We start from the raw sequence: 24,408 nt of genomic DNA on the forward strand, positions 1-24,408 counted from the left end.
TGCCCCAGTGTCCACTTCATGTACAACTTCAGACCTCCTCTCTTCCCCACCTCCTTTCCCTTAAATATATTTGCTTAGGAAACTACACTGTAAACAATGACTGATCAGATCAGCTGCAACATAAGGGTTCAGGGCATCAGATTCAGCTGTTTTACCAATAGGTTAGTTACAGACTTATTTTCTATGGTTAGGATGTAGTGGTAGTGGGGAGAAATGGCTTTTATTTTGTGCCATTCCTGCTGACCAGCTTTTGAACAAGGTGGCTGCTGCTGCTGCTGTTCAGGCTTGTATTACAAAATACTATGATGTTTTTGATCATGTTGTAAGTCATGATTTAGCAGTCCTACTGTGTTGCAATAGGAGCTAGGAAAAAGTGCCTCATAGGTATTTGGTTGGGTAGGGTCTTCATATACTGTGGTGGTATAGGACTACATTTCCCATATGGCATTGGGAGGGAGATGCTAGTAATATAGTTCCTATTATGGGGAACAGCCTATAATTTAGTAGGTATGTTTCATGAGTAATATTTTTATATGTGTAATTGTTTTGATTATATTTCTCAACTGTCTCATTATGAAGCATTTTGTGTTAGATTTTAGACTATTCATCCCATAGAAACATGGTTATGTCACTGTTACCGTAAGTTACTGACATCAGAAATGCAGCATCATGGAACTGAGATTGCAGAAAATACAGAGAGTCCTCCACTAAATGGGACCCGCCCATGCCTAGTGTAGCCACCTGAAAATGCCAAGGTCACGGCATGCTGTAAAAGGAGAGCAGATTCTCCCAACACTAGTGGGCGACACTGAAGCCAGACTTCCCAACCAGCCACAAACAGTGCTTCTGATTCCCCACACGGGTTATCAAGAAGCCAAAATAAAAATATACACAGCCCCCTTTACTGCATTTCAGTCTCTGGCTCCCAATCAGCCATTAGGTCCAGTAAAGAGATCAGTTATTTAAATCTCTATGCTCTTTACCTAAAAGGTTTCTCCTGACCCCAAAGGGTCAGCCACAGTACCAGATGAATATAAATTTAGATCTTACCCAAAATATCACGCTGCCAGTCATCCTGTAGTAAATAAAACTAAAGATTTATTATAAAAAGAAAAAAACAAACTATAAGAGAAATGTTAAAGGATTAAAGCAATCAGACACATACAATTGATTTGAAAGTCCATATATATCAGGTTTCTAATAGAATTGTGGAGTTTGCAGTCTTGTATAGTCCCTCTGGTGTACATCCAGTACCTGGATGGGCCTCAGTCCTTTGTTTCACAGCTTCAGTTGAATTGTAGATGAGTTGATCCAGAGGTAGGCTGAAGACAAAATAGATGTGATGCAGCTGCCTTTTATGTCCTTTGGCCTTTGCCATGCTGCTTGTGGAAATTTACAGGAATAAGATGGAGTCCAGAGTCACATGAGTAGGTCCTGGTGACTCATCAGGTATGTCCCTGGCTTCTCCCCCTGGACCTGTGAATTTCTTAATGGGCCTTTAAGCAGGCTAGTGCTGCAGCCATCCTGTCTGGGGTGTTGCCCAGAAACACAGTACAATATGAAATACAGATAAAACATATCCATAACTTCCATTACACACAGATCATATGAACATAAACATTATCATCTTAGCACATTATAGCCTTTCTAACGGTACCCAACATGGCATATCTCACAAATTATTATGATTCTGACATATTGATGTTAAAATATAATAAATGCGTGTGTCCGTCCGTCCCCCGTCCGTCCCGTCCCGTGTGTCCCCCCCCCCCCCCCCCAGCCAGCCAGCCAGCCAGCCAGCGTGACACCCTCAATGCGAGATTGGTGTAGAAGGGAGTAATCAGAGCTCCAGAATACACCTCAAGGGCCCCCCTAATCCAGCCAGCATCACACTATAAGGACTCCACCTTCATTAAGGAAAATCTGTTTTAAATAACTTCTTAAAGTCTTCTCCAAGTTTCCTAGTACAATTTTTAGTTAACGATCTAGGCTGGCTGCCCATTGGGTGGTTGCTTGAAGTGAGCTTTATTGTTTGTTGTTTTTTTTTTTAAGGGAGCAATGTCATTAATTTTTGCTTTTAACATATATACACTCGTAACTAGAAAGGATCTTCAGAACCAAGTCGGTTTTATTTCCCTAAGTTCTCCTTTTTGCTGCTACTCATGGCAGCAGGTCCTGTATCTTAGATGGACATTATTGGAAAATATAGCCATTGTAAAAATGACTGGATTTCCTATCGTAGGTTTTTCTGGGACTTTGTCTCTAAACTGGATGGAGCAGAAAAGAGAACTGTAGTGGAAACTTTATCTACTGAGCATTGCCAGCGACTGAAGATAGTGATGTGGGTTGATTTGTCTTCAGATTTCAAAATATAATTTAAGTACAGTAGAACCTTGCTGATTTGTACTAATGTCTGGGAGATCCACTGCATATTATTGAATTTTGCAGATTAGTGGGTGAAGAAAGAAATACAACTTTAAAAAAGTGCAAGACTGAAAATGTTACAATATGTACGTTAAGGCCTCAATTCCTTTAAAGTTAAAGGGATATGTACAATTTACTTTAGAAGAGGAAAGATCAAGGCATTGACAAGTGTTTTTGTATAGTGGTAAATGTTCTGTGGTATGTTTTTGTGAAAGCATTGAAGTCTTAGTAAAGTGAGAGCTGAGTACAGCTTAGTATTAGATCTGAGATGTGTGGCATAGCAAAGGGAAAGCTAACAAGGTTCTGCTGAATATTGTAAGGTCTTCCATATTATGGCAATAAAATGGGATATTGCCACACAGAAATATAATCACAATATTTAGTAACAAAGATGGATGGATTTGTCTGCCACAAATATGGGTGTGCCTGACAAACTGAAATTGAAAGAAATATGGCAGAGTAATGTTTGTGGTGAATTATTAGTATCTGTTACTGGCAAGGAAAATAGTTTGGGAGATCTTTTCACCTTATGCATCCCTTTCCTCCTTATCTGTAAAATATCTTGGAGCTTTATTCTGAATGTATTTGTTTTTGGATTTGTATTTACATGGTGAGAAAATGTGGCTAGTCTTTTAAAGAAGGATGTTAATAGACTCTAGTTTAGATTGGTTTTTTAAGAACTCGATCTCTTTGTTCAGTTGAAGGCTTCAGGTTTTCACCCTCTATGACAAATTGTCTTCCATTCACTTCAGTCAGTGTTTGGTCCATTGGTCCTTATGGTTCCAGAGTAATTTTAAAGTGACTATTATCAATGCTTGTGCCTTTATGTTGTACTCTTTTCAGGGCAGGGGCTAGCATCTGCTTGGTACAGCTCACTAATTGCATAGCAGAGTGTTCACTTATGGCACTAAAGCTGCATGCTGATGTAACTTTTTGTGGTGCTCTGATAAAGCACTTTTGCAAAAAAACATGGCCTGTAGCACCTAGAGTATATGGGAAAAGGGCCTACAAGAGCATGGAGATGTGAAAGAGGAAAATGGGCCAGAATCATCAGGAGAGTATGAGAGGTAGGTGGGAAGAACAAGGTCAGAATTGGATTAATATTTTGAGTTGCATACGAGGCAAAGCTAAGAATTGGGGGAAAAAAGCAGAAATTGGGGGAGGAAAAATGTGGCCTAAAGTGAAGACAATTTAGTTACCTGTTATTTCTTAAAATTTCCTGATTTTTAACTGGGCTAAATAACCTCCATCAAGTCCTTCAATGAACAGTGCATTCAGAAGATGAAATATTTCTTAAACATGCTTGGCATACTGTAGCTGATGCATCATAGGGAAATAAAATGATATATTAGGGTCTGGAGTGAATGGCAGCTCCTTTCTTGGCATCTTGCGGTTTTAAAACCACTCTTTAATGGAAAAATAAAGCTTGTTTGCTTAGAATCTCAGCTGAGCTAATACCATTGCTCCAAAATAGATGTGAATAAAAATCACTTCAATTTTTGTGGTCAAAGGTATATGAGGATGAAAGACTAGTTGCTGTGATCCTATCTTTTATTGGTCTGCTGCATAAATAAAGTCTGCAATTTGCTATTTTTAGTGCTAGAGCTATTTTTATCTTTTGGGGTGTTGAGTAGCCAACTGACAGCTTTGTAGAAGTCCATTAAGATGAAAAAATGTGTTTCTGAAAGCTGATTTCCAGAAAGAGGCTAGATTCATCTAGTGCTAAGTGAACTAATAAGAACTAGTGCACCTGTTCCATTGGGCTGCTTAGATTTTTGCATTAATCTTTTGTACAATGTTGACAAATTATGTAATATAGGGAAGGTAGAATTGATGGTTCAAGGCCCTTTATAAAGAGTGGCACAAAATAACTTGCCCTTTGTGTATGCGGTGCTATTGAAACCAATGCCTGTGTAGTGTAGGGTTAATGTATGGTAAACAGCGGTCCTTCCTAGTAAAATGTTTCACAACACTACATTTTCTTCATTCTTTGGTAAGTACTAGTTCAGTCTGAAAGGCGAACTAAAGTAGTAACTGTCTTGAGAGGAGCTGGGGGAGTGTAAGCACTGTCTTAATAGATTTGTGACTCTGGTGTCTGGGGGTTCACTGTGTTAGGCACTGCAAAAAGTGTCAGTCCCTGCCCTAAAGAGCCTAAGGCCACATCTTTAAAGGTATTTAGGGCCTAAAGATACGGATGGGTGCCTGCTGGGATTTTCAAAAGTGCCTAGGTACCTTACTCCAATGGATCTCAGCTAAATGGTGAGGAGAAGCTTTCTGGAAAGAAATTGTTCACGATTACAAAATGCAATTAATACATGTTGTGTGAGATGTGACCTTGTTTTGGATAATCGTGGTTTGACTGTATTTGAGGATAAATTGATAAACAGACTGACTCATTGTTACTGTTTCAGCATCTGTGCCTTTTCCTCTCTTCTCTCCTATTATTTTCTCCCACTTGATCCCAAATTTGGTGGCCTGTGTTAAGATAAAAGCTAGCAAGGTGGAGAATGTGCTTGAATAATGTGGAAAAGTGTGACATCAAACTTGCCTTTTTGCTTTCCAATGACATTTGAATGATTTTTCTTTTATATTTTTGCTGCATTCCTCTTGTTTTTCTTCTCTTACTTCCCTTCCTCCTTGTCATACCACAATAACTGAATCACTTTTTTTCTCCTTCCCATTTCCCACCCTGTCTGTTTTTTTTCCATCATGCATACCACTTCTTTATTTAAAAAGCATGCTGTAGATATATGAATTGAATGACAAAGATTATTTTTAAGACCTAAAGCAATCTCCAATTAGATTATAAATTCAGCTGTCTTGTTTTACTAATTATCCTCCTTGGCACAACTTCTGTTTGTGAGCAAGGCACACTTAATTTGGTCACGTTTTTGTCTGGCTCTAGCAGTGTTGGTGCAGGTGGACTTGGCAAATGGAAAAACAAGTGAGAATATGTGGTTGCACTCGTGCATAGCTGAGGAAATGTCAAGCGATGACGTTTAATTTTTCAGATAATGTTACCTGAATTGTGTGACATTTCATCAACACTCTACTTACCTGTGGCTTTTTAATCATTTTTTCAAATTTTCTGCTGGAAATTATTTTGAATGGATTGGTTAGCCTTCAAACCTATCAGATCTTGCTAATAAAGATTGTCTGTTTCTTCCAATTCCATTAATTTGAATGAGAGTTTGTAATGACAGTTAGACTTTATGTATTCCCTTTTGCTTGATTCCCTTGTCTTGCTGTAACTCTTGATATTATTACTCTTGATATGGTGGAATCTCCATCCTTAGAGGTTTTTAAGATGCGGCTTGACAAAGCCCTGGCTGGGATGATTTAGTTGGGGTTGGTCCTGCTTTGAGCAGGGGGCTGGACTAGATGTCCTTCTGAGGTCCCTTTCAATCCTAATCTTCTATGATTAGTGGGGCAACAACAGTGCTGTGTAGGATTTGTAGCACCAGAACTCCTCTAGTTTGTTTATGCTGCATAAAGAACTGAGCTAGTGCATGGTTGTCTGACAGGACTAGGGCTGTCCACCTTGCAACACTTTTTGCTTTTGTTTACCACAAAAAAAGAAGTTCTCTGTTGAGCAACAATGCATTTGTCTAGATCAAGACTGCCATTACAAAGGTCTTGACCTCTATTAAAGCAGTGTTTCTGACCACTGATGTAGAGCTGTGTTTCCACAAAAGCGAGGGGGGGAAAAATGCTACCATACAGACAACCCTAAATGTTTCAGAGCACTGAAGAAGAGCTCTGTGAAACTTGAAAGCTTGTCTGCAGGACATAAGAAACAGGCAAAGGGGATCTGTAAATTCTAATTGTAACAAATATACACTATATATAATATGGACATCTCAGATTGTGGTTTTTATTGTAGTATAGAGTGGGCCCTCATGGATGCTGCTCACATTACAGTTGAAATTCACTATCGACAACTGTGTTTAAACCTTGTCATTTGCTATCATGGCTTTCCTGACTTGTCAGGATAGGATTTTTTCCCCCAGGGAGCCATGCCAGTCAAACTGTAAATAGCATAATTATCCTGAGGTAGAACTCCTCTGTGCTGGCCTTACAACACTGTTTAAAACCCATTTTAATGTTTATACCCTGTGTCCTCTCCAGTATGTACCATCGTTAAATATTGGGGCAAAAGTTCAGGGTGTCTTAAGATGGTTATGACATTGTCTGGGCCAATCTGCATAGGCAAGGCCAAGTCAAATTAAAATGTGATTGGATTATTAGAGTGCTTAAAAATGATGCTTACACATACTAGATTTTAAGGAATAGGTTGGGCCTTAAACTTGGTTGTAGCTAAGCCATTCGGGCAACCACTGGCCAAGCAAATGGTACTAGCAATAATTATGTTTAAACAGGATTGTTACTAGTACAGCGTTAGCAGTAGTGTGGATGAGGCTGTTAGTGCCACTGCTTCGGAGTGGATTTGCAGGTAAGAGAAGGAAAAAAAGGGATGGAAATCCAAAGTGCTTTCATGTAGCAGGGAAATTGAGAGTAATCTTTCAGTAATGCAAGTACAAAAAAAATTGATGCATGTACATTCCAGTTAAACAAACCTGCCATGTATTGCTCCCTTGTTTATCTGGGGTGTTTGAAGACCTTTTGGGTAAATGAATTGATACAATAATTCTCTTTTCATACTGTGATTGGGAATTGGCTTGTGTCCAATAATCTTTTCTTCTGAATGGCTAAGCCAATTTTTAAAATGTGCTCCAGAGGTGATCCTGGCACTTACAGGCCAGTAAGTCTAACTTCAGTACCAGTCAAATTGGTTGAAACTGTAGCAAAAAGCAAAATTTTCAGACACATACATGAACACAATATGTTGGGGGAAGAGTCTCACTACTTTTGTAAAGGGGAATTATGTCTCAATCGATTAGAATTCTTTGAGGTCAACAAGTATGTGGACGAGGGTGATCCAGTGGACAGAGTAAATTTGGACTTTCAGGAAGCCTTTGACAAAGTCCCACATCAAAGGCACTTAAGCAAAGTAAGCAGCCATGGGGTAAGAGGGAAGGTCCTCTCAGGGATAGGAAACAAAGGGCAGGAATAAATGGTCAGTTTCCACAACGGAGAGAGGTAAACAGTAGTGTTCCCCAAGGGCCTGTACTGGACCAGTATTGTTCAACATATTCATTAAATGATCTGGAAGAGGGGGTAAACTGTGAAGTGGAAAAGTTTGCAAATGATACAAAATTATTTCAGATAGTTAAGTCCAAAGCTGACTGTGGGTATGTCTACACAGCAAAGAAAAACCCATGGCTGGCCCATGCCAGCTGACTTGGGATGCAGGGATGTTTCATTGTTGTGTAAACTTCTGGGCTCAAGCTGGAGGCAGGCTCCAGGACCCTCCCACTGCTCAGGGTCCTAGAGCCCAGGCTCTAGGTTAAGCCTGGACATCTACACACTAGTGAAATAACCCTAGCCCTGTGAGCTTGAGTCAGCCGACATGGGCCAGCTGCCGGGTTTTTTTTTTTTTTTTTTGCTGTGTAGACCTACCCTGTGAAGAGTTACAAAAGGATCTCTCAAAACTGGGGGACTGGGCAACAAAATGGTGGATGAAATTCAATGCTGATATGTACAAACTAGAGCACATTTGAAAACATAATGCCAACTATACATACAAAATGATGGGGTCTAAATTAGCTGTTACCACTCAAGAAAGGGATTGTGGCATCATCGTGGATAGTTCGTGAAAAAATCTGCAGCCATAGTCAAAAAAGCTAACAGAATGTTGGGAACCATGAGGAAAAGAAGAGGTAAGACAGAAAATACCATAGTGCCACTATATAAATCTGTGGTACACCCACATCTGGAATACTGTATGCAGTTTTGGTTCCCCATCTCAAAAAAGATATATTAGAACTGGAAAAAGGACAGAAGAGCAACAAAAATGATTAGGGATATGGAACAAATTCAATATGAGGAGAGATTTAAAAAGACTAAGACTGTTCAGCTTAGAAAAGAGACAACTAAGGGGAGGGATATGATAGAGATCTATACAATCATTAATTGTCTGGAGAAAGTGAATAAGGAAGTGTTATTTACCCCTTCACATAACATAAGAACAGCAATCATCCAATGATATTAATAGGCAGCAAGTTTAAAATGAACACAAAAAAGTACTTCACACAACGTACAGTCAACCTGTGGAACTCGTTGCCAGGGGATGTTATGAAAGCCAAAAGTATAATTGGGTTCAAAAGAGAATTAGAGAAGTTCATGGAGGATAGGTCCATCAGTGGCTATTAGCCAAGCTGGTGAAGAATGCAACCCCATGCACTGGGTATCAATAAACCTCTGACTGCCATAAGCTGTCATTGGATGATGGGATGGATCACTCGATAATTGCCCTATTCTGTACATTCCCTCTGCGGCATCTGGCATCAGCCACTGTCAGAAGAGAGGATGCTGGGCTCACTGGACCATTGGTCTGATCCAGTATGGCCGTTCTTATGTAAGTTTATTTGATACACTGATATAAATATGGCCAAATAAATTTTCAGAGTTTTTGTGCCCAAATCAACTTGAAGCCAAGCTGAATTTTGACAATATCATCTGGAAACTTTCCAGCTAATTGAAAACTGATGTAAATTTAGCTTTGCTTCAATTTGTTCTGATTTTGGAACTTGGATCCATAACTTTAGGATTTACTCTTTTCTGTGTTTTATTCATCTCTGTATTGCTGCATGGAGGAATATTAACGGAAAAGTAAATATTACTATCTCCTTTTGAGATCTGTGGTGAAGACTTAAGCTCTAAACCATGCCCAGCCCATTTGCAGACAGACATGAAAAAATTATGCTTGTTTTTGTTTTCATGCAGATCTGGAGATTTGGGCCTCTGTCCTGCGGACACTCAAATGGAACACTACACATCTAAGTAGCCACATTGTATTTACAGGGCTACTTGTGTATAAACTTCAGCACTTGCACAAGTGTTTATGGGGCTGGAATCTTAGTGATTTTTTTGTAGAGGAATTGGAGTTCACAATAACAACAAGCAGTCATTGACAGTGTGAAACAAAACCCTAGGGATACTTCCCTCTCACATTAGTTGTTCTTTTATTTTATATAGTATAAATAGCAAGACAAAGGTTAAGAGTAGAGGTACTGTGAATTACAGCTGATTTACTTTATACGGGTGATTCACTTGAATCACCACTGAAATATGGCCACCTCTAGGGTGAAATGTAGTAACTGCCTAATGGTTGCAGCAACATTACACTACAGAAAATTTGCATGTAAATGGAGCTATAGGATATTAAAATTTTCAGCTTTCATCATTCTGAGAAACAGATTGGGGAAAAATATGAATTTTTTTCCCCTTAAATATTTTCTGTAGAGAGCCCCGTAACAGTAGTGTTTAGCTGAATGAGTGGGTCGTGTTTTGTCTGGCTTTAATATAAACACCCCACCTTCACTTTGTAAAGAGTGGGATTAAGATATTCTATTCAAAGCACATTTTGTCCATGAACAAAAAAGAATTTATTTTCTTTCCACCTTCCATATTCATTTGGTGACATCAGAATCAAGGAAGAGATGCTGCTTCAGAAGCTATGTTTTCCCAGAGTTTTTCAAGTTGAGTTTAGTTTGATCTGTTCATCTTCTTTCTCTATTGAGGAAGATTTTGCAGGCCATTAAATGACTATAGTTACATGGTATAGACAGTCACTTGACCCAAATCCTTCCTTGCACTCTCTTATGTGCTTGGCAGCTCTTGGGTATTATAGGCAAAAGTGAGAAATGTTGCAGTTGATTCAACACTGCTTTAATACTAGAGAAGTGGTTCTTGGTAATATTTAATTTTCTTTCTGAGTTTTTTTTTTTCCTTAGTTTTCTGATTCTAAAAATTCTGTAGTTTTTATATTCCCTTTGTCCATTTATTTTCCATGTATCAAGCCAATCTGCCTGTGGTGGTATTAAATTTTAGAAATTGTAAGACACTAGCAACCTAAGTCATACATTGTAAGCAAACACACTTCTTTTATTGTTATTAATAACACATTAAGGGATAGAATTTTAAAAATCCAATTAACCTGCCAATTCATGCTCATTTATTGCTCCTAGACTCAGGACATTATTATCTTCTTTTACTTTCTGTATTTCTCTGTATGGATGAAAATTTTCACTTACAGAGTCTTCATGTTTGGGTTTCAAACATTGTGGGGTAATAGTCTTTTGATTAAAAATAATTTTTTTCACTGGAATTTTTTTTTAAATACAAACATTTTTGTTGGCCTTGGCCATTATGAAATTTGGGCAGCATTTATGTTGATAAGGTTCTTATAACAGAATAATATAGCTTGGTCCAGCAAATAATAAAATAGAGGAAGGGAATTGTTGTGTGTTTTCACATTGCTATGCAATAGAAAGTGAAACTTGTCTTAAATGACTGCTTTAGGGACTAACACATATTGGGTTGGCCAGTAGAGATGGTCTTCAGACATGTTAAAAATGTACTGGAAACTCTAGGGATATTTTAAAATGGATACTTACGACAGGGGGATTGCTTATTGGAGGTAATCCTTAATGCAGATTTCCCTTTATATCAAGTGTCGCACATTATATTATTACCATTGTTTTTGATGATGCCATCTGGCAGAGGTTGATATGTGTACTATTTGGAAGGACCATTGGTGCAATGTTTGTGCAAATCAGCGTAAGTGTACTTTATCTACTTTTGATTTCCTTTGTACAGATCCGTCGAAGGCGCCTTGCTCGGCTTGCAGGTGGACCATCTTCCCAGCCCACCACCCCACTTACCTCTCCACAAAGAGAGAACCCACCAGGACCACCTGTAGTAGTGCCAGCCCCAGGTCCATCCCACAGTTTTGGTCTGAATGTCCATAACATGACCCCAGCTACCTCTCCAATTTGTGCATCAGGTAGGCTGCAACATAATCATTGAAGAGGTATTTTGTGATGGTGGTTGTGATAATTCTATTAAACTTTTTAATCCTAGGAGATGAGTGCCACAGTTTATTTCTAGTATAATTTGAAAAGAGTTGAGGGAAACGGACACTTTTTTATGTTGTAGATATTTAATTATTTTCTGGTAAACTATATACAATTGTTTATGTGAATGCAGTAACATATTTTAAATTACTTTAATTTCCTGTTGGCAAACAGTAAAGGAGAGAACTTTTCTGTATAATTTTTTTTGAGGGGGATTACAAATGCTTCTTAAACATAGTTTACTCAGAGTTAAAATATGGTGTGGAGTGAAGTATGTAATGTAGGTGATAGTTGATATTGCTTACATCTTCAGAATATTCTGAACAGAAAGAATCTATGAGGCAGATGGGAAAAAATCCTAAAATTTAAAATAAAGTTTTTTTTTATTGATTGGTTTCTAACTGGACTTCAATATTGAGTTCCAAAGTCCAATTTTATTTCAGATCTTGGATTACCAGTGTTTGGTGCATTTGAATGCTCCATGTGGCGTCTCTGTATACTGTTTATAAGGGTAAAGTGTGTGCAGTCAATAAACAAAGGCAAAACAGTCTTCTAACGTTTCTGGAGGATAGAGGTAGAATCAGAATCACGTTCAGTTACTACGCTTATGAATCTAGTAGTGAGATGGCTTGGAAAATGTCTGAGCCAGCCTAATTTTTTCTTTTTTCTTTTTTTTTTTTTTTTGAATGAATAGGTGAGAATGGGAAGAGGGATGTTCTTTTGTTGAGACAGAAAGTTAATTACACAATTTTAACATATAATTTGTGTTTTGATCTAAATTTGTGTATGTTTGATACTAGAACAACCTGGCATACTACCACAGTATTATAAACTTCACCTGTAATCATAAGTGATGTTTCATGTTTGTTTTTATGAAATAGAGGCACTTTAATCTGAGATTTAAAAAAAAAATCAGTATTTTAAAGGTGGGGATTTGCTATTTTTAGCAAACTACTAATAAAGGGTCCAGAGACTTTAAATATTTGGTGGGTAATGAAAAATATTTTTCTGATGCATGTGCAAAAAGGTGCAGAGCGAGCTAGCTTGTGATATATTTGCATTGTGAGCCTTTGTCTAATGTGTTGGGTATGTGGTTATGTGCTTTGGAACATACATTCTGTAAAGTCAACCCAGAAGGCTGAAAACCTCCTCATTTTATTATCTCTAGTCCTGTCTCAGGATTGGCTAGAACTCTGACTCCTTGTTATAGTGTTGACTTGTCATAATGAATTGTTTCTTACCTGTTCTTTCTGCCCCCCCTTTCTCCGCATTTCAATTGTGACAGAGAGTTGTTATTAAAAGTATTTCCTGAGAAAAGCTAATTACAGTTTAACACAGTACACTAGCCTTGTGATTAAGAAAAGTGACACAGACGGAAAGGTGACTTTTTAAAAAACCTGGTAGCCCTTTAACTAACTAAGGGCTGGTCTACACTTCGCAGTTAGGGCGACATAAGGCAGCTTACATTGACCTAATTATGTCCATGTCTACACTACAGCTTTCCTTCCACCATTGTAAGTGCCCTACTACACTACATAATAACTCCACCTCCACAAGAGGCATAAGGCTTATGTTGGTGTGCTTAAGGCGACGCAGTGTCTGTGTAGGCACTGTGTCCCTTACATCAGCTGTTGGCTGAAACCTGGGGAGCGAGAGCCCACATGCCCTGTGCTCCATGGAGGGAAATTGACAAAACTACCCAGTTCCCGAGGTGTGGGGAAGGGGATGGAAGCCAGGGCAGCTGGTTCCCGCTCCCTGGGGGCTATAAGCCCGGAGGGCTTCCCCTGTCTCCTGACGGGGAATGTGGGGCAGCCCACTAGAAGCCTGTGGGGCAAGTGGGCTCCCAGTAGGGACCGCTCCTCTTAGGTTGGTGGAAATGCTCTTGGTGAGGACGCATACCGCCAGCCTAAGGAGGGTAGTGTGGACATGAACTACTGGAGTAATTACTAATATAGGTTGACTTATGTATCTAGTGTACACATACCTTCAGTAGATGTGGTGCAGAGTCCACATAGTTTGTATAATGGTTCTTGGGATGCTCAGGACTGTTAGTCACCTTATTACCCCCTGCCTCCAGCAAGAGGGAGACTGACTTGTGCTTAAGTGGGTATCCGTTTCTTGACATCACCAGTCTGTTAGCCACCTAAACAATCTCCTCTTAGCTTTGCCAGCCCTTATTTTGCTTTGCAGGTTAACAATAGATATAACGCGTCCCTGAGCTCTTTTGAAGTGTTCTCTGTAGTGTTCAGCCTTTTAGCCACTGAAAACTCAGAAATGCCAGGTCTGCTATCCCCCAGGGAACAGTGTACACAACAGCTTGCCTGATTCAACTCAGGATCAGCACTTAGCTTCATACCGCAGCACTGAGGTATATTTATAGTGAAAACAATTATAAGCTTATTATCAAAGATTCAAGAGACAGTAAGGATAATGGAAACTAAGTGGTTACAAATAAAACAAAATGTTAATCTTTCTAGAGACTAATCTCAACTGACCAGGCTAATCTTCTATCTAAAGAATTCTTATCTCACCCAATGTCTTTTGCAGTGTCTTCCACCGAGGTAGGCAGCGATCCCATTTTCATGAGTGTGAACATGCTGTCTGCTTCCTAGGTGAAGGATAAAGGTGCTCTTACTTCCTGGGTGTCTGTCTTGCTTTCTCCTTATATCTCCCAAAATTCATTGTCTGTACCCAGAGTCAGGATTACCATGCATGGCTTATTCTCAGGTGTGCTGCCTCCTTGTTGATTTTATACACCCTCCCCCCATTGACTTCCTGTGTGAATGACTCCCCATTGTGTTAGTTTACAATGCTTAATTTACATGTCAGAGAGATGGTGAATTAAATATCTTTTGTCTGACAGAAAACCCATTTGTGACTCTGCCTTGATACAGACTTCAAATCATATTTTCAGTATATGTACATAACTCCTTACATAGTATCTGTACATAAATTTCTCAGTTTTATTAATGACCAGTGTGACCCTGGTTTTCATTTAGGAACTCAAGTGACATTCTTTGGTGAACCAGAATCGGAATATTCTTGTAACCCTCCTACCAGCTGGCATGGAGGGGTTCAGGGGTCACAGTTGGTTTACCTGGAGAGGTCAGTCTGGCAAATTTATTAGTCTGTTCTAGACACCCACATACTGGGGATGCATGAACTGTTGGTTTGTTATGCCCAGAAGCAGAAAATCACTAGTTAAAGTAGTGTGTCCATTTCCCATAGTACTGATTATTGAAACAATGATTGATTGATTTTTTAAATTTTTTTTTTACCATAATGAGGGGGTTAGATAAACTGGAAAATTGGGCATGGTGGTTAGTGATGATGTTGTTCAATGCTGAACATCCACTGTACGCGCTTCATAGACCAGCAATGACTCGTTTAAAACTGTGCTGTTTGCAGGAATCCCTTAGCAGTGTTAGACTGAAATGACTGCAGAGGATTTTAATTCATTTAGTTATGAGGAAAGAGCAGCTCCAGCAAAATCATGTCCTTGTAAGTTTCCCTTTGTGTGAGGAGTTGCATTCAATGGTGAGGTAAAAGCACAGGATTCATTTGGTGGAAAAGACCTGTTACTTTGTGTTCCTATTTGGGAAGCATATTTAGAGACCCTGGAAATACTAAATAAAGTGAGGGAATGGACCCTACATAACACCTGTTCTTTGTGTTCAGTGCACATCAGTATACAGTGTTTCCATTTGATTCTTATTTTAGGGAGAGACTGGAGTTTTGAAGGTCAAATGTTTTATGGAGTGCTTGCTCCAGCACAATGCTGTGCAAATTATCTCAAGGTAAAAAGTGAAAGGCAGGACACAGAGCGTAGGTGGTCCTGATCCCATATTGAGTATTGAAGTGTGGCCACCCAGGTGTTTTTGTCTAGTAGCAGAAGCAAGGCCCTGAGAGGCATGTAGTGCTTTGCACCTCATGAGCATGATGGAGGATCATGCTTAAACTCGTCTCCCCTGCTACCTTCATTTTCTGCTCACACTTCTCTTTCACCCTGTATTGTCTGTAGGTAATGGAGTAGGTGCAGTGGCGCCACCGTGTCTTGTCTACATTAAGGACATTTGCACTGACGTCACTAAACGGATATTGTTTGCATAGGCACTGTACTGAAAGAAAGCAAGGGTTACACTATGGCACTTTAAACCAGTGACATACTAACGTATACTGCACTAATGTAAGGCCTGTTTTATTCTGATGCTGCACATTTACATTAAGGATTAGGTGGGGTAACTAAATCAATGTAGTTACACTGTTGTAAATTTCCTTAATGTAGATGAGGCCTCATGCTTGCTTGCTTCTCAGCGCAGAGAGGTGTACCTGATGTTTATCCTTTCTTGAGCTTGCATTTAGCCATAATTTGTGCTGGATTGTAACAGAGTGGTGCATCTTGCAAGAATTTTAGGATCAAGGCTGTAGCATGCATTCCGTAATCTCTCTACTTTCAGTGGGATTTATTTTTTCTCATCATCCATAAAGTTGAATAATTTGTGAATATCTAATATTGACCAATGTGCATTTCAGCAAAATCTAATTTATCTAAGAGAATCCCAGGTCTCATTTTTCCTCCTAATCTTTTTAGTGAATGCTTAATTGGCTGAGAATGCTGTTAGAAATGACATGCTAATTGTCAGCTTCGGACCCACGGAGATTGTTAACCTCACTTAGCACATTCCTTTATTTATTTATACCACATTCCTTTATGTTAAAGTTAACATGTAAATTGTGGCAGGTATGAGTTACATATTCCTTCTGTGGTTTCATACCATTCTTTACGGCACACATTGTCTCTTCAGTCACAGAACTAAAATGTTTTGTTAATCTTAGTTTGACTGTATTTCTGGTATGCATTCTAATTAATAATACTTTGCATATCTATATCATCTAATGATCTCAGAATGCACCCCTCATACAAGTAAGTTAAATATCATATCCATTTTACACACCGGCAATTGGAGACTGGAATAATCTTGGCTTCTGGTCCTGTGCTCCGGGCCCTGGACTGCATTCCCACCCCATTTGATTCAGCGGTTAGAGAGTCGTGCCCTTTTCCTTGAGATTTTGCTTCCTTTTTCTCCTACTCAAGAAAGAGTGGTTGAGATCATCTCCTCTTCTATGAACTCTTTTCCTTAAGGCCCCATTTTGAGGCCACCATCCTCTAGCAAAGCAGGGTTTGGAGACACTGCCTGATCAGGCTGACCGGTGATGATCTGCGAATCATACACATAAAAACCAAATGTGTGTTCTGTTCTTTCTTGACCTGTCTTATTTTAGTTGTTTGTAATTTTAAAACTATTAGTTTCCTTTGGGGGTCCCTTGTAAGTGGATGGGGATCCAAAATGTTGGTTGATTCTACAGAACAATGGAAATTCCTGTTGCACCTTGCTGTGTGACTCTGCCATGCATTTCAGAAGAGAGCAGTTATAACTCTAATATTTGCCTCTTGCAAATCTGAACCTACTTCTACTTCTATTAATACCTAGCATGTATATGATGTTTTAAATCTTCAAAGAGATACACAGACATTAACTAATGAGCTAACATTGAGAAGGCATGATTACATTACATGTGGCCTTTAGCATATACAGTAAATTTAAAAGAAACCCACCAAAATATGGTGATTATAAAATTCTGGCCACCCACAGATTTTGCCTGAAAGCTTCTCCTTCTCTCCTGAAATGGGGAGAGTTGTCTGGGTTCACTCTAATTATTTCTCTACAATTTTATAGAAGAGTTGATTACCACCAAGAACTAGAACTGCTCCTTAAGATGGCTTTCAAGCCACTGAACCTGGGGAATTGAGAGTCTGAAATACTTTTAGCAGTAAGAGCAAATAAAACTCCTCAGTAGCTTCCATAAATAAATTAGAAGATTTAAAAAAGAACTTAGCTCTGCTATATGCATTTCAAATGCAGCTCTTAATCATCTGAAGAAAGTGTCTCAAAATTCCAGCTATACATTAACATTAGGGAATCTATTTTTGATGTAGAAGGTGGCTCTGAGAGTGACCAGTTGGAGAATTTAACTGTCAGCTGGTGTCTCTTCATCTGCCCCTAACATGGCAAAGCTTTAAGGAGTGTATACTAATTTAATATTGCTCAATCCTCATCAAATTACTGAGCCATTCTTGCACTTTGTCAGTAGTTAAGATTTAGCTTCCAAAAAGAACTGTATTTGTTATCAGAATTATTCTGAGAACTAAGACTCCAGCAACAAACTCTGAGAACTAAGACTCCACAGAAGAAGCTAACACACATTGTGAAGGAGACACAGCTACAACTCTGTGACCCTTTTCAGAAGGCGCCTTACTTTTGGCAACCTATTCTAACATACAAACTTACTGTGTATGTCGGAATCATGTTAAGATACAATAGTACCACCTCAAATATCTGGTAAATGGGACCAAACTGTTATAACATGATTTCCCCCCAATACAATACATTTGTGTGTGTGTGTAGGTGTGGAGCTAATTTATTGACACCCTCTCTACATTGCAGTTGAAACTTTTCTAGCAATAACCATATGGTTGTTTCTAGTGTAGGTCCTTGACCAAGTTGAATATGGATTTTTTTTTAGCCAAATTATGCTGCAGTGCATGCTATCTCTCATACCAAGTTTATAACGGATTTAAAAATACAAAAACTCTGTTCATATTGGACAAAGAAACTGCTAGAAACAAGGACATCTGCGTCATTTCTCACTTAAATTAGTCTTACACCAGTGTAACTCTATTGAAGTCAGTAGAATTACTCCACATTTACACTCATATGTAGAAAGCAAATCTGCCCTAACCCCATTTAAATAGCTATTAAACATAAGAATGGCCATACTGGGTCAGATCAGTGGTCCACCTAGTCCAGTACTCCGTCTTCTGACAGTGGCCAATGCCAGGTGCTTCAGAGGGAATGAACAGAACAGGTAATCTTCAAGTGATCCATCCCATCGCCCATTCCCAACTTCTGGCAAACAGCCATTCCTGCCCATCTGGCTAATAGCCATTGATGGACCTACCCTCCATGAACTTCTCTAGTTTTTTTTAACCCCATTATAGTCTTGGCCTTCACAACATCCTTTCGCAACTATTCTTCCTTCTGTTCATTTTAAATCTGCTACCTATTAATTTCATTTGGTGACCTTTAGTTCTTGTGTTATGAGAAGGAGTAAATAACACTTCCTTATTTACTTTTTCCACACATCAGTCATGATTTTACAAATCTCTATCATATGCACCCCAGTTGTCTCTTTTCAAAGCTGAAAAGTCCCAGTCTTATTAATATCTCCTTGTATGGAAGCTTTTCCATACCCATAATAATTTTTGTTGCCCTTTTCTGTACCTTTTCTAATTCTGATGCATCTTTTTTGAGATGGGGCGACCAAATCTGCATGCTGTATTCAAGATGTGGGCCTACCACAGATTTATAAAGAGGCAATATGATATTTGCTGTTTTATTATCTGTCCCTTTTCTAATAGTTCCCAACGTTCTGTTAGCTTTTTTGACAGTTGCTGCACATTGAGTAGATGTTCTCAGAGGACAATCCACCATGACTCCAAGATCTTTTCTTGAGTGTTACCAGCTAATTTAGACACCATCATTTTATATGTGCAGTTGGGATTATGTTTTCCAATTTGCATTACTTTGCATTTATCAATATTGAATTTCATCTGCCATTTTGTTGCCCAGTCACCCAGTTTTATAAGATCCCTTTGTAGCTCTTTGCAGTCTGCTTTGGACTTAACCATCTTGACTAGTTTTGTATCATATATCGAACAGTATTGGTCCCAGTAGAGATCCCTGGGGAACATTACTGTTTACCCCTCTCCATTCTGAAAACCGACCATTTATTCCTACCCTTTGTTTCCTATCTTTTAACCAGTTACTGATCCAGGAGAGGACCTTCCCTCTTATCCCATGACCGCTTACTTTGCTTTAGAGTCTTTGGTGAAGGACCTTGTCAAAGGCTTTATGAAAATCTAAATACACTATATCCACTGGATCATTCTTGTCTACATGCTTGTTGACCCCTCAAAGAATTCTAATAGATTGGTGAGGCATGATTTCCTTTTACAAAAACCATGTTGACTCTTCCCCCAACAAATCGTGTTTGTCTGTGTCTGATAATTCCGTTTACAATAGTTTCAATCAATTTGCCTGGTACTGAAGTTAGGTTTACCTGCCTCTAATTGCTGGGATTGCCCCTGGAGCCTTTTTTAAAAATGGGCATCACATTAGCTATCGTTCAGTCATCTGGTACAGAAGCTCATTTAAATGATAGGTTACATACCACAGTTAGTAGTTCTGCAATTTCACATTTGAGTTCCTTCAGAACTCTTGGGTGAATACCATCTGATCCTGGTGACTTATTACTGTTTAGTTCATCAATTTGTTCCAAAACCTCTGACACCTCAATCTGGGACAGTTCCTCAGATTTGTCACCTAAGAAGAATGCTCAGGTTTGGGAATCTCCCTCACATCCTCAGCTGTGAAGACTGATGCAAAGAATTCATTTAGTTTCTCTGCAATAACCATATCTTCTTTTAGTGCTCTGTTAGTATCTCAATCGTCCATGGCCCCACTGGTTATTAGGCAGGCTTTCTACTTCTGATGTACTTAAAAAATATTTTGCTGTTACTATTTGAGCCTTTGACTAATTCTTCAAATTGTTTTTTGGCCTTCCTAATTATATTTTTACAGTTCACTTGTCAGAGTTTGTGCTTCTTTCTGTTTTTCTTAATAGGATTTAACTTCCACTTTTTAAAGGATGCCTTTTTGCCTCTAACTCAGTGGTTCCCAGACATTTTCCTGCATGATCCCTTTTTCAGATGTGTTGTTTCCCACTACCTCAGACAGCATGGAAGTTGCCATTTAAAAATGGTGTCCTCCATGCAGTGTGACCTCACATGCAGTGTACATGCAAGGTCACGCCGTAAGGAAGATGCCATTTTGCTTTACAAAATGGCGTCCTCTGGACTTCATGACCTCTCACACATACGGTGTGTGTGTGACGTCATACTGCATGGAGGGCGCCGTTTTGTGGAGCAAAATAGCATCTTCCGTGCGACGTGACCTCGCGCATATGGTGCGTGTGAGGTCACGCTGTGCAGGGGATGCCATTTTGTCAAATGGAGTCCTCTGCACACTCGGGATTGCTATGATGCCATCTGCTGATGAAGCAACTCCACTTGGGGTCATAACCCACAGTTTGGGAACTGCATCTCTAACTGCTTCTTTTACTTTGTTGTTTAGCCACGGTGGCACTTTTTTGGTCCTCTTACTATGTTTTTTAATTTGGGGTGTACATTTAAATTGAGCCTCTACTGTGGTGTCTTTAAAAAGTTTCCATGCAGCTTGCAGAGATTTCACATGCAGCTTGGAGGGATTTCACTTTTGGCATTTATCTTTTATTGCTAGCATGATTTGTTATAAAGTGTGGACACAATCAGAAGTTTGTTTTTAAAGTGTTGAGATGGTGGTTTTACTTAATTTATTCTTCATTTTGACCAAATGAAGGAAAACATTTTTTTCCCAGATTGCGTCTGCAGGCTGGTTTTCAAATAGGCCTTGCTTTTGCTATTTAGATTTCCTCATGAAGTTGAAATTTATGTCCAGACTTTGAAATGTTTTGTGAAGGAACTGCTAAAACAAACTGCTTGCAGCAAAAACGGCATAATCCTGGATCTGTTCTACTTTACTGTTTGCACTGCTAACTTTAAAATGTGATTGCCAATAACATGGGAGAAGCTACTGTAGATTTTAGTAGCAATGTTGGAACAAACCCGGCGCTGGAATTTTAAAAATAGGTTGTCAATCTAGTTTTACACTTTTAACCTGAAACCTAATACTATTTGGGGAATGTCTTGTAAATAATAGACTGAAAACCTTACAGGAGTGGAATTCACTGCTTCTTTCATATTAAACAAGCAGGTGAACAATATCTTTTTCTTTGCTTGGCCTTCAAGGAGCCCAGTTTATCAGCACACAAGTACCATGCTTACAAAACTGCTACAATAACAGTTTGCAATTTAATAATTTATTACTAGACAAGACTTGACCTAACTTCCCTTTCCCTGACCCAAGCTGGTTGGCACCCAGGTTAGCCTAGCCACATTGCATAGCTACACTTATTACTGTATCCTCACTGCTTCTATGCTCATCTGTCTGCATCTTGAGGACATCTGGGGGCATATCCCATGGTTCTTTGTGCTTTAGGAAGCTGAGCCACACTGGTTCTTTCCCACTGAATTATGGGAGAACTAGTTTGCCCTTCTGGGCACATAGGGGGAGGGAATTGTGGGAAGACAATGGAAAACTATCAGCACTTGAATGGGCTCATTGCAAAGTGGGCAGGATACCACCGAGGTGAAAGCCTCACTTGGGGTTTAGCCTATACCCCATGACTGACCAGCTAGCTTGGGTTGCAAGCACCACTGAACTTGGATCGGAGAGTTTAGTGCGTGGAGGAGAACTAGCTTATAGGCCACATCCAGGTCCCAGGCCAGGTTAACTCTTCAGTGAAGATAACTTTTGTGTTCATCTGAAGATAGATAAACAGATGAGGTTGGGATGACCTGGCAGTCTTTTGACAGCATATAGCACTATCTTACAGGTGATCAGAGTTTGATAGCAATCTTAGTTCCTCTCTTCCTTGTTTGGGAGGGTGGTCAATGGGGTTGCACTGATGGGACCCAAAGGTAATCGTACCTAGCCTGCTTCTGACAGGAGAGTTGATCACTGCAGACAGGATGCCTGGAGAGGGGAATTCCTTTTTTTTTTTTTTTCAGCCCAACCCACAATGGCAAAAATGGATTTGCATATAAACTGCTTTTGGTGCAAACTATTAGCTTGCGTGAGTGCATCTCTGAGGGTGATAAACCGACTCCATGGCAACAATTTGCTGCTGTGAGACATTTCTGATTTGGTCAGTCACTTTCTACAACCAGAGGGTTGCTCTTGTTTTGTCTATTAACAGCATGTATATTATTTATTTGCTTTAGGATTAATTTTTAAAAACTGGCTGACCTCCCAAAGCCGTAGGGAAATTGCATCAAAGCCCCAGTATGGATTATCTTGCTTTTGCACTCATCACTTCAGGCACTTGCATTCGGTGCAAGTTTTTTGGGGGTGAAGAGGGATGTTGTTCTTGAGTAAATGGATTTTACATTTCTCACCTGAGCAGGTTGGAAAAGGAGGAAAAATCCCAGTAGCCCTCTTTTGAATTCTGGTGTAAATCACTGACAATATGACAACCTTTCTAATATCTAAACCTTGGTACAGTTAAAATACAGAATTGCTACAGTTTGATATATCACTCATATGCATGGAGCACAAGGAGGTGTTTTTTATTGTTTTTGTTTTAAATATAGTGCTTTTCTTAGAGGGAACTCTGAGCATTTCACAGATCTGAATTAAGCTTCCATTCTCTCCTTCATGCTGTTGGTAAGTATTCTTAGCTCTACTTCTACAGACAGGAAAGAGCAAGTACAGACAAACAAACTTGCCTGAGGACATACAAGAATTCAGTGACAACAATATTTGTAATGCGTTACCTGGAATCCATAATAGCTGGATTGATAATTGATTGCAAAAAATGACATGGACCTCCTTGGATAATTGTGTTGACTTCCTATCTCTGCAGCACTAATCTGGTTGTTGCCTTTTCTTTAGGAGTAGCCCACCGAAGCCAGAGCAGCGAAGGAGTGAGTTCACTCAGCAGTTCCCCATCTAATAGCCTTGAAACACAATCTCAGTCTCTCTCCCGATCCCAGAGCATGGATATTGATAGTGTCTCCTGTGAGAAAAGGTAAAGAACGCTGCTTTTACTACCTGCCAGATATTGTGTTACAGGCCATCTAAATATGTACAAAGAAAATACACTTTATCTTCCACTCCCAACCATATTAAAGGTCAAGTTTAAAATGTAGTATTTTTTCCTACAGTATATAACCTTGTGCTTTGTCCAGTCTTTTTAATGGAGTCTCCTTCTCCTAAACTGTTACAGTATAAAGGGTCATCCTAGACATTACAAGTGACTAGCATGCTGATGGGCATGACTTAATAACTGTATTAAAAATAAATTGTAAGATGGAATGGCTGTACATTTTTCTTTGCCTGCTTAAGAAATTGTGTCATATTTATTGTATTTAAAACAAACATAGTATAAGAGGCAGACCCATTTACTGGCTAGTAACTTTTAATTGCCACATTTATGGATCTGTCTATTCCCATGCATCTGTTCTATTTGCTGAGGTGTTTCCATTTAAGAGGACACTCCTTGAGTCAGCATCTCTATAAATAACTGTTTGGTTTGTTTTCCAGTGGTTAATGGACTTTTTTTGTTTTTTTTCCATTTATAGTATGTCCCAGGTGGATGTAGATTCAGGAATAGAAAATATGGAAGTTGATGAGAGTGATCGCAGAGAGAAAAGGAGCCTGACTGATAAGGTTGGTTTCATTTCAGATGTAGAAACTCTGTATTCTGACTTTTAGCTCTTGCATTTTACAGGTGAGCTTGCTTGGATTATGCAATTTAATGTTTAAATTTAAGGCACCATTGTTTTGTTGTTTAGTGCAATACACGCTGCTGTTTCATAAGGTATTACATTAGTTTTATGAAGACTTTGGCCTACACTCAGTCTGCTGCCTTTTACTTGTATCAATGAGGCAGGTGGACTAATAGATGAATATTCTGATACTGGCTTTGCTGCCCTTAATTTTTCTGTTCAGATATCTTGTTTTCCTTTTTAACTCCAAAGGGTTAAATCAGACTTAGAGTAATGTCTTAATCAGAATATATTTTGGTAGCCCCTCCAAAGGGTGTGTCTGAAATGGAGCAATAGTCAGATTGGGGGAAGAGCAATATACAGTATTGCTTTTCATCTGTCTTCTGTTAGATCACTCAGATCTATGTGCCACATAAATGTTTTTGAGTGGAAGTACTCAGCCTTCAGATTTCATCTGACTACACTCCCTTTCCCAAATGCTCTGGTCAAACCTTTCTT

General features: G+C 39.2%; 1 protein-coding gene across 2 annotated transcripts in view; it reads left to right on the forward strand.

Annotated features, from left to right (window-relative positions):
- UBE4B (ubiquitination factor E4B) overlaps positions 1-24,408 on the forward strand; it is a 68,888-nt gene that overhangs the window by 1,142 nt on the left and 43,338 nt on the right. For both annotated transcript variants that reach the window (XM_067567374.1, XM_067567375.1), the window contains exons 2-4: positions 11,146-11,332; positions 23,075-23,210; positions 23,764-23,851. In XM_067567374.1, the coding sequence (XP_067423475.1) occupies positions 11,146-11,332; positions 23,075-23,210; positions 23,764-23,851 (411 nt within the window). The remainder of the gene's footprint in view (positions 1-11,145; positions 11,333-23,074; positions 23,211-23,763; positions 23,852-24,408) is intronic.

This window comes from Emydura macquarii, unplaced genomic scaffold (assembly GCF_026122565.2).
Source record: "Emydura macquarii macquarii isolate MOO-44397 ecotype Brisbane River unplaced genomic scaffold, CSIRO-AGI_Emac_v2 contig_2768, whole genome shotgun sequence".
NCBI classification, from domain to species: domain Eukaryota; kingdom Metazoa; phylum Chordata; order Testudines; family Chelidae; genus Emydura; species Emydura macquarii.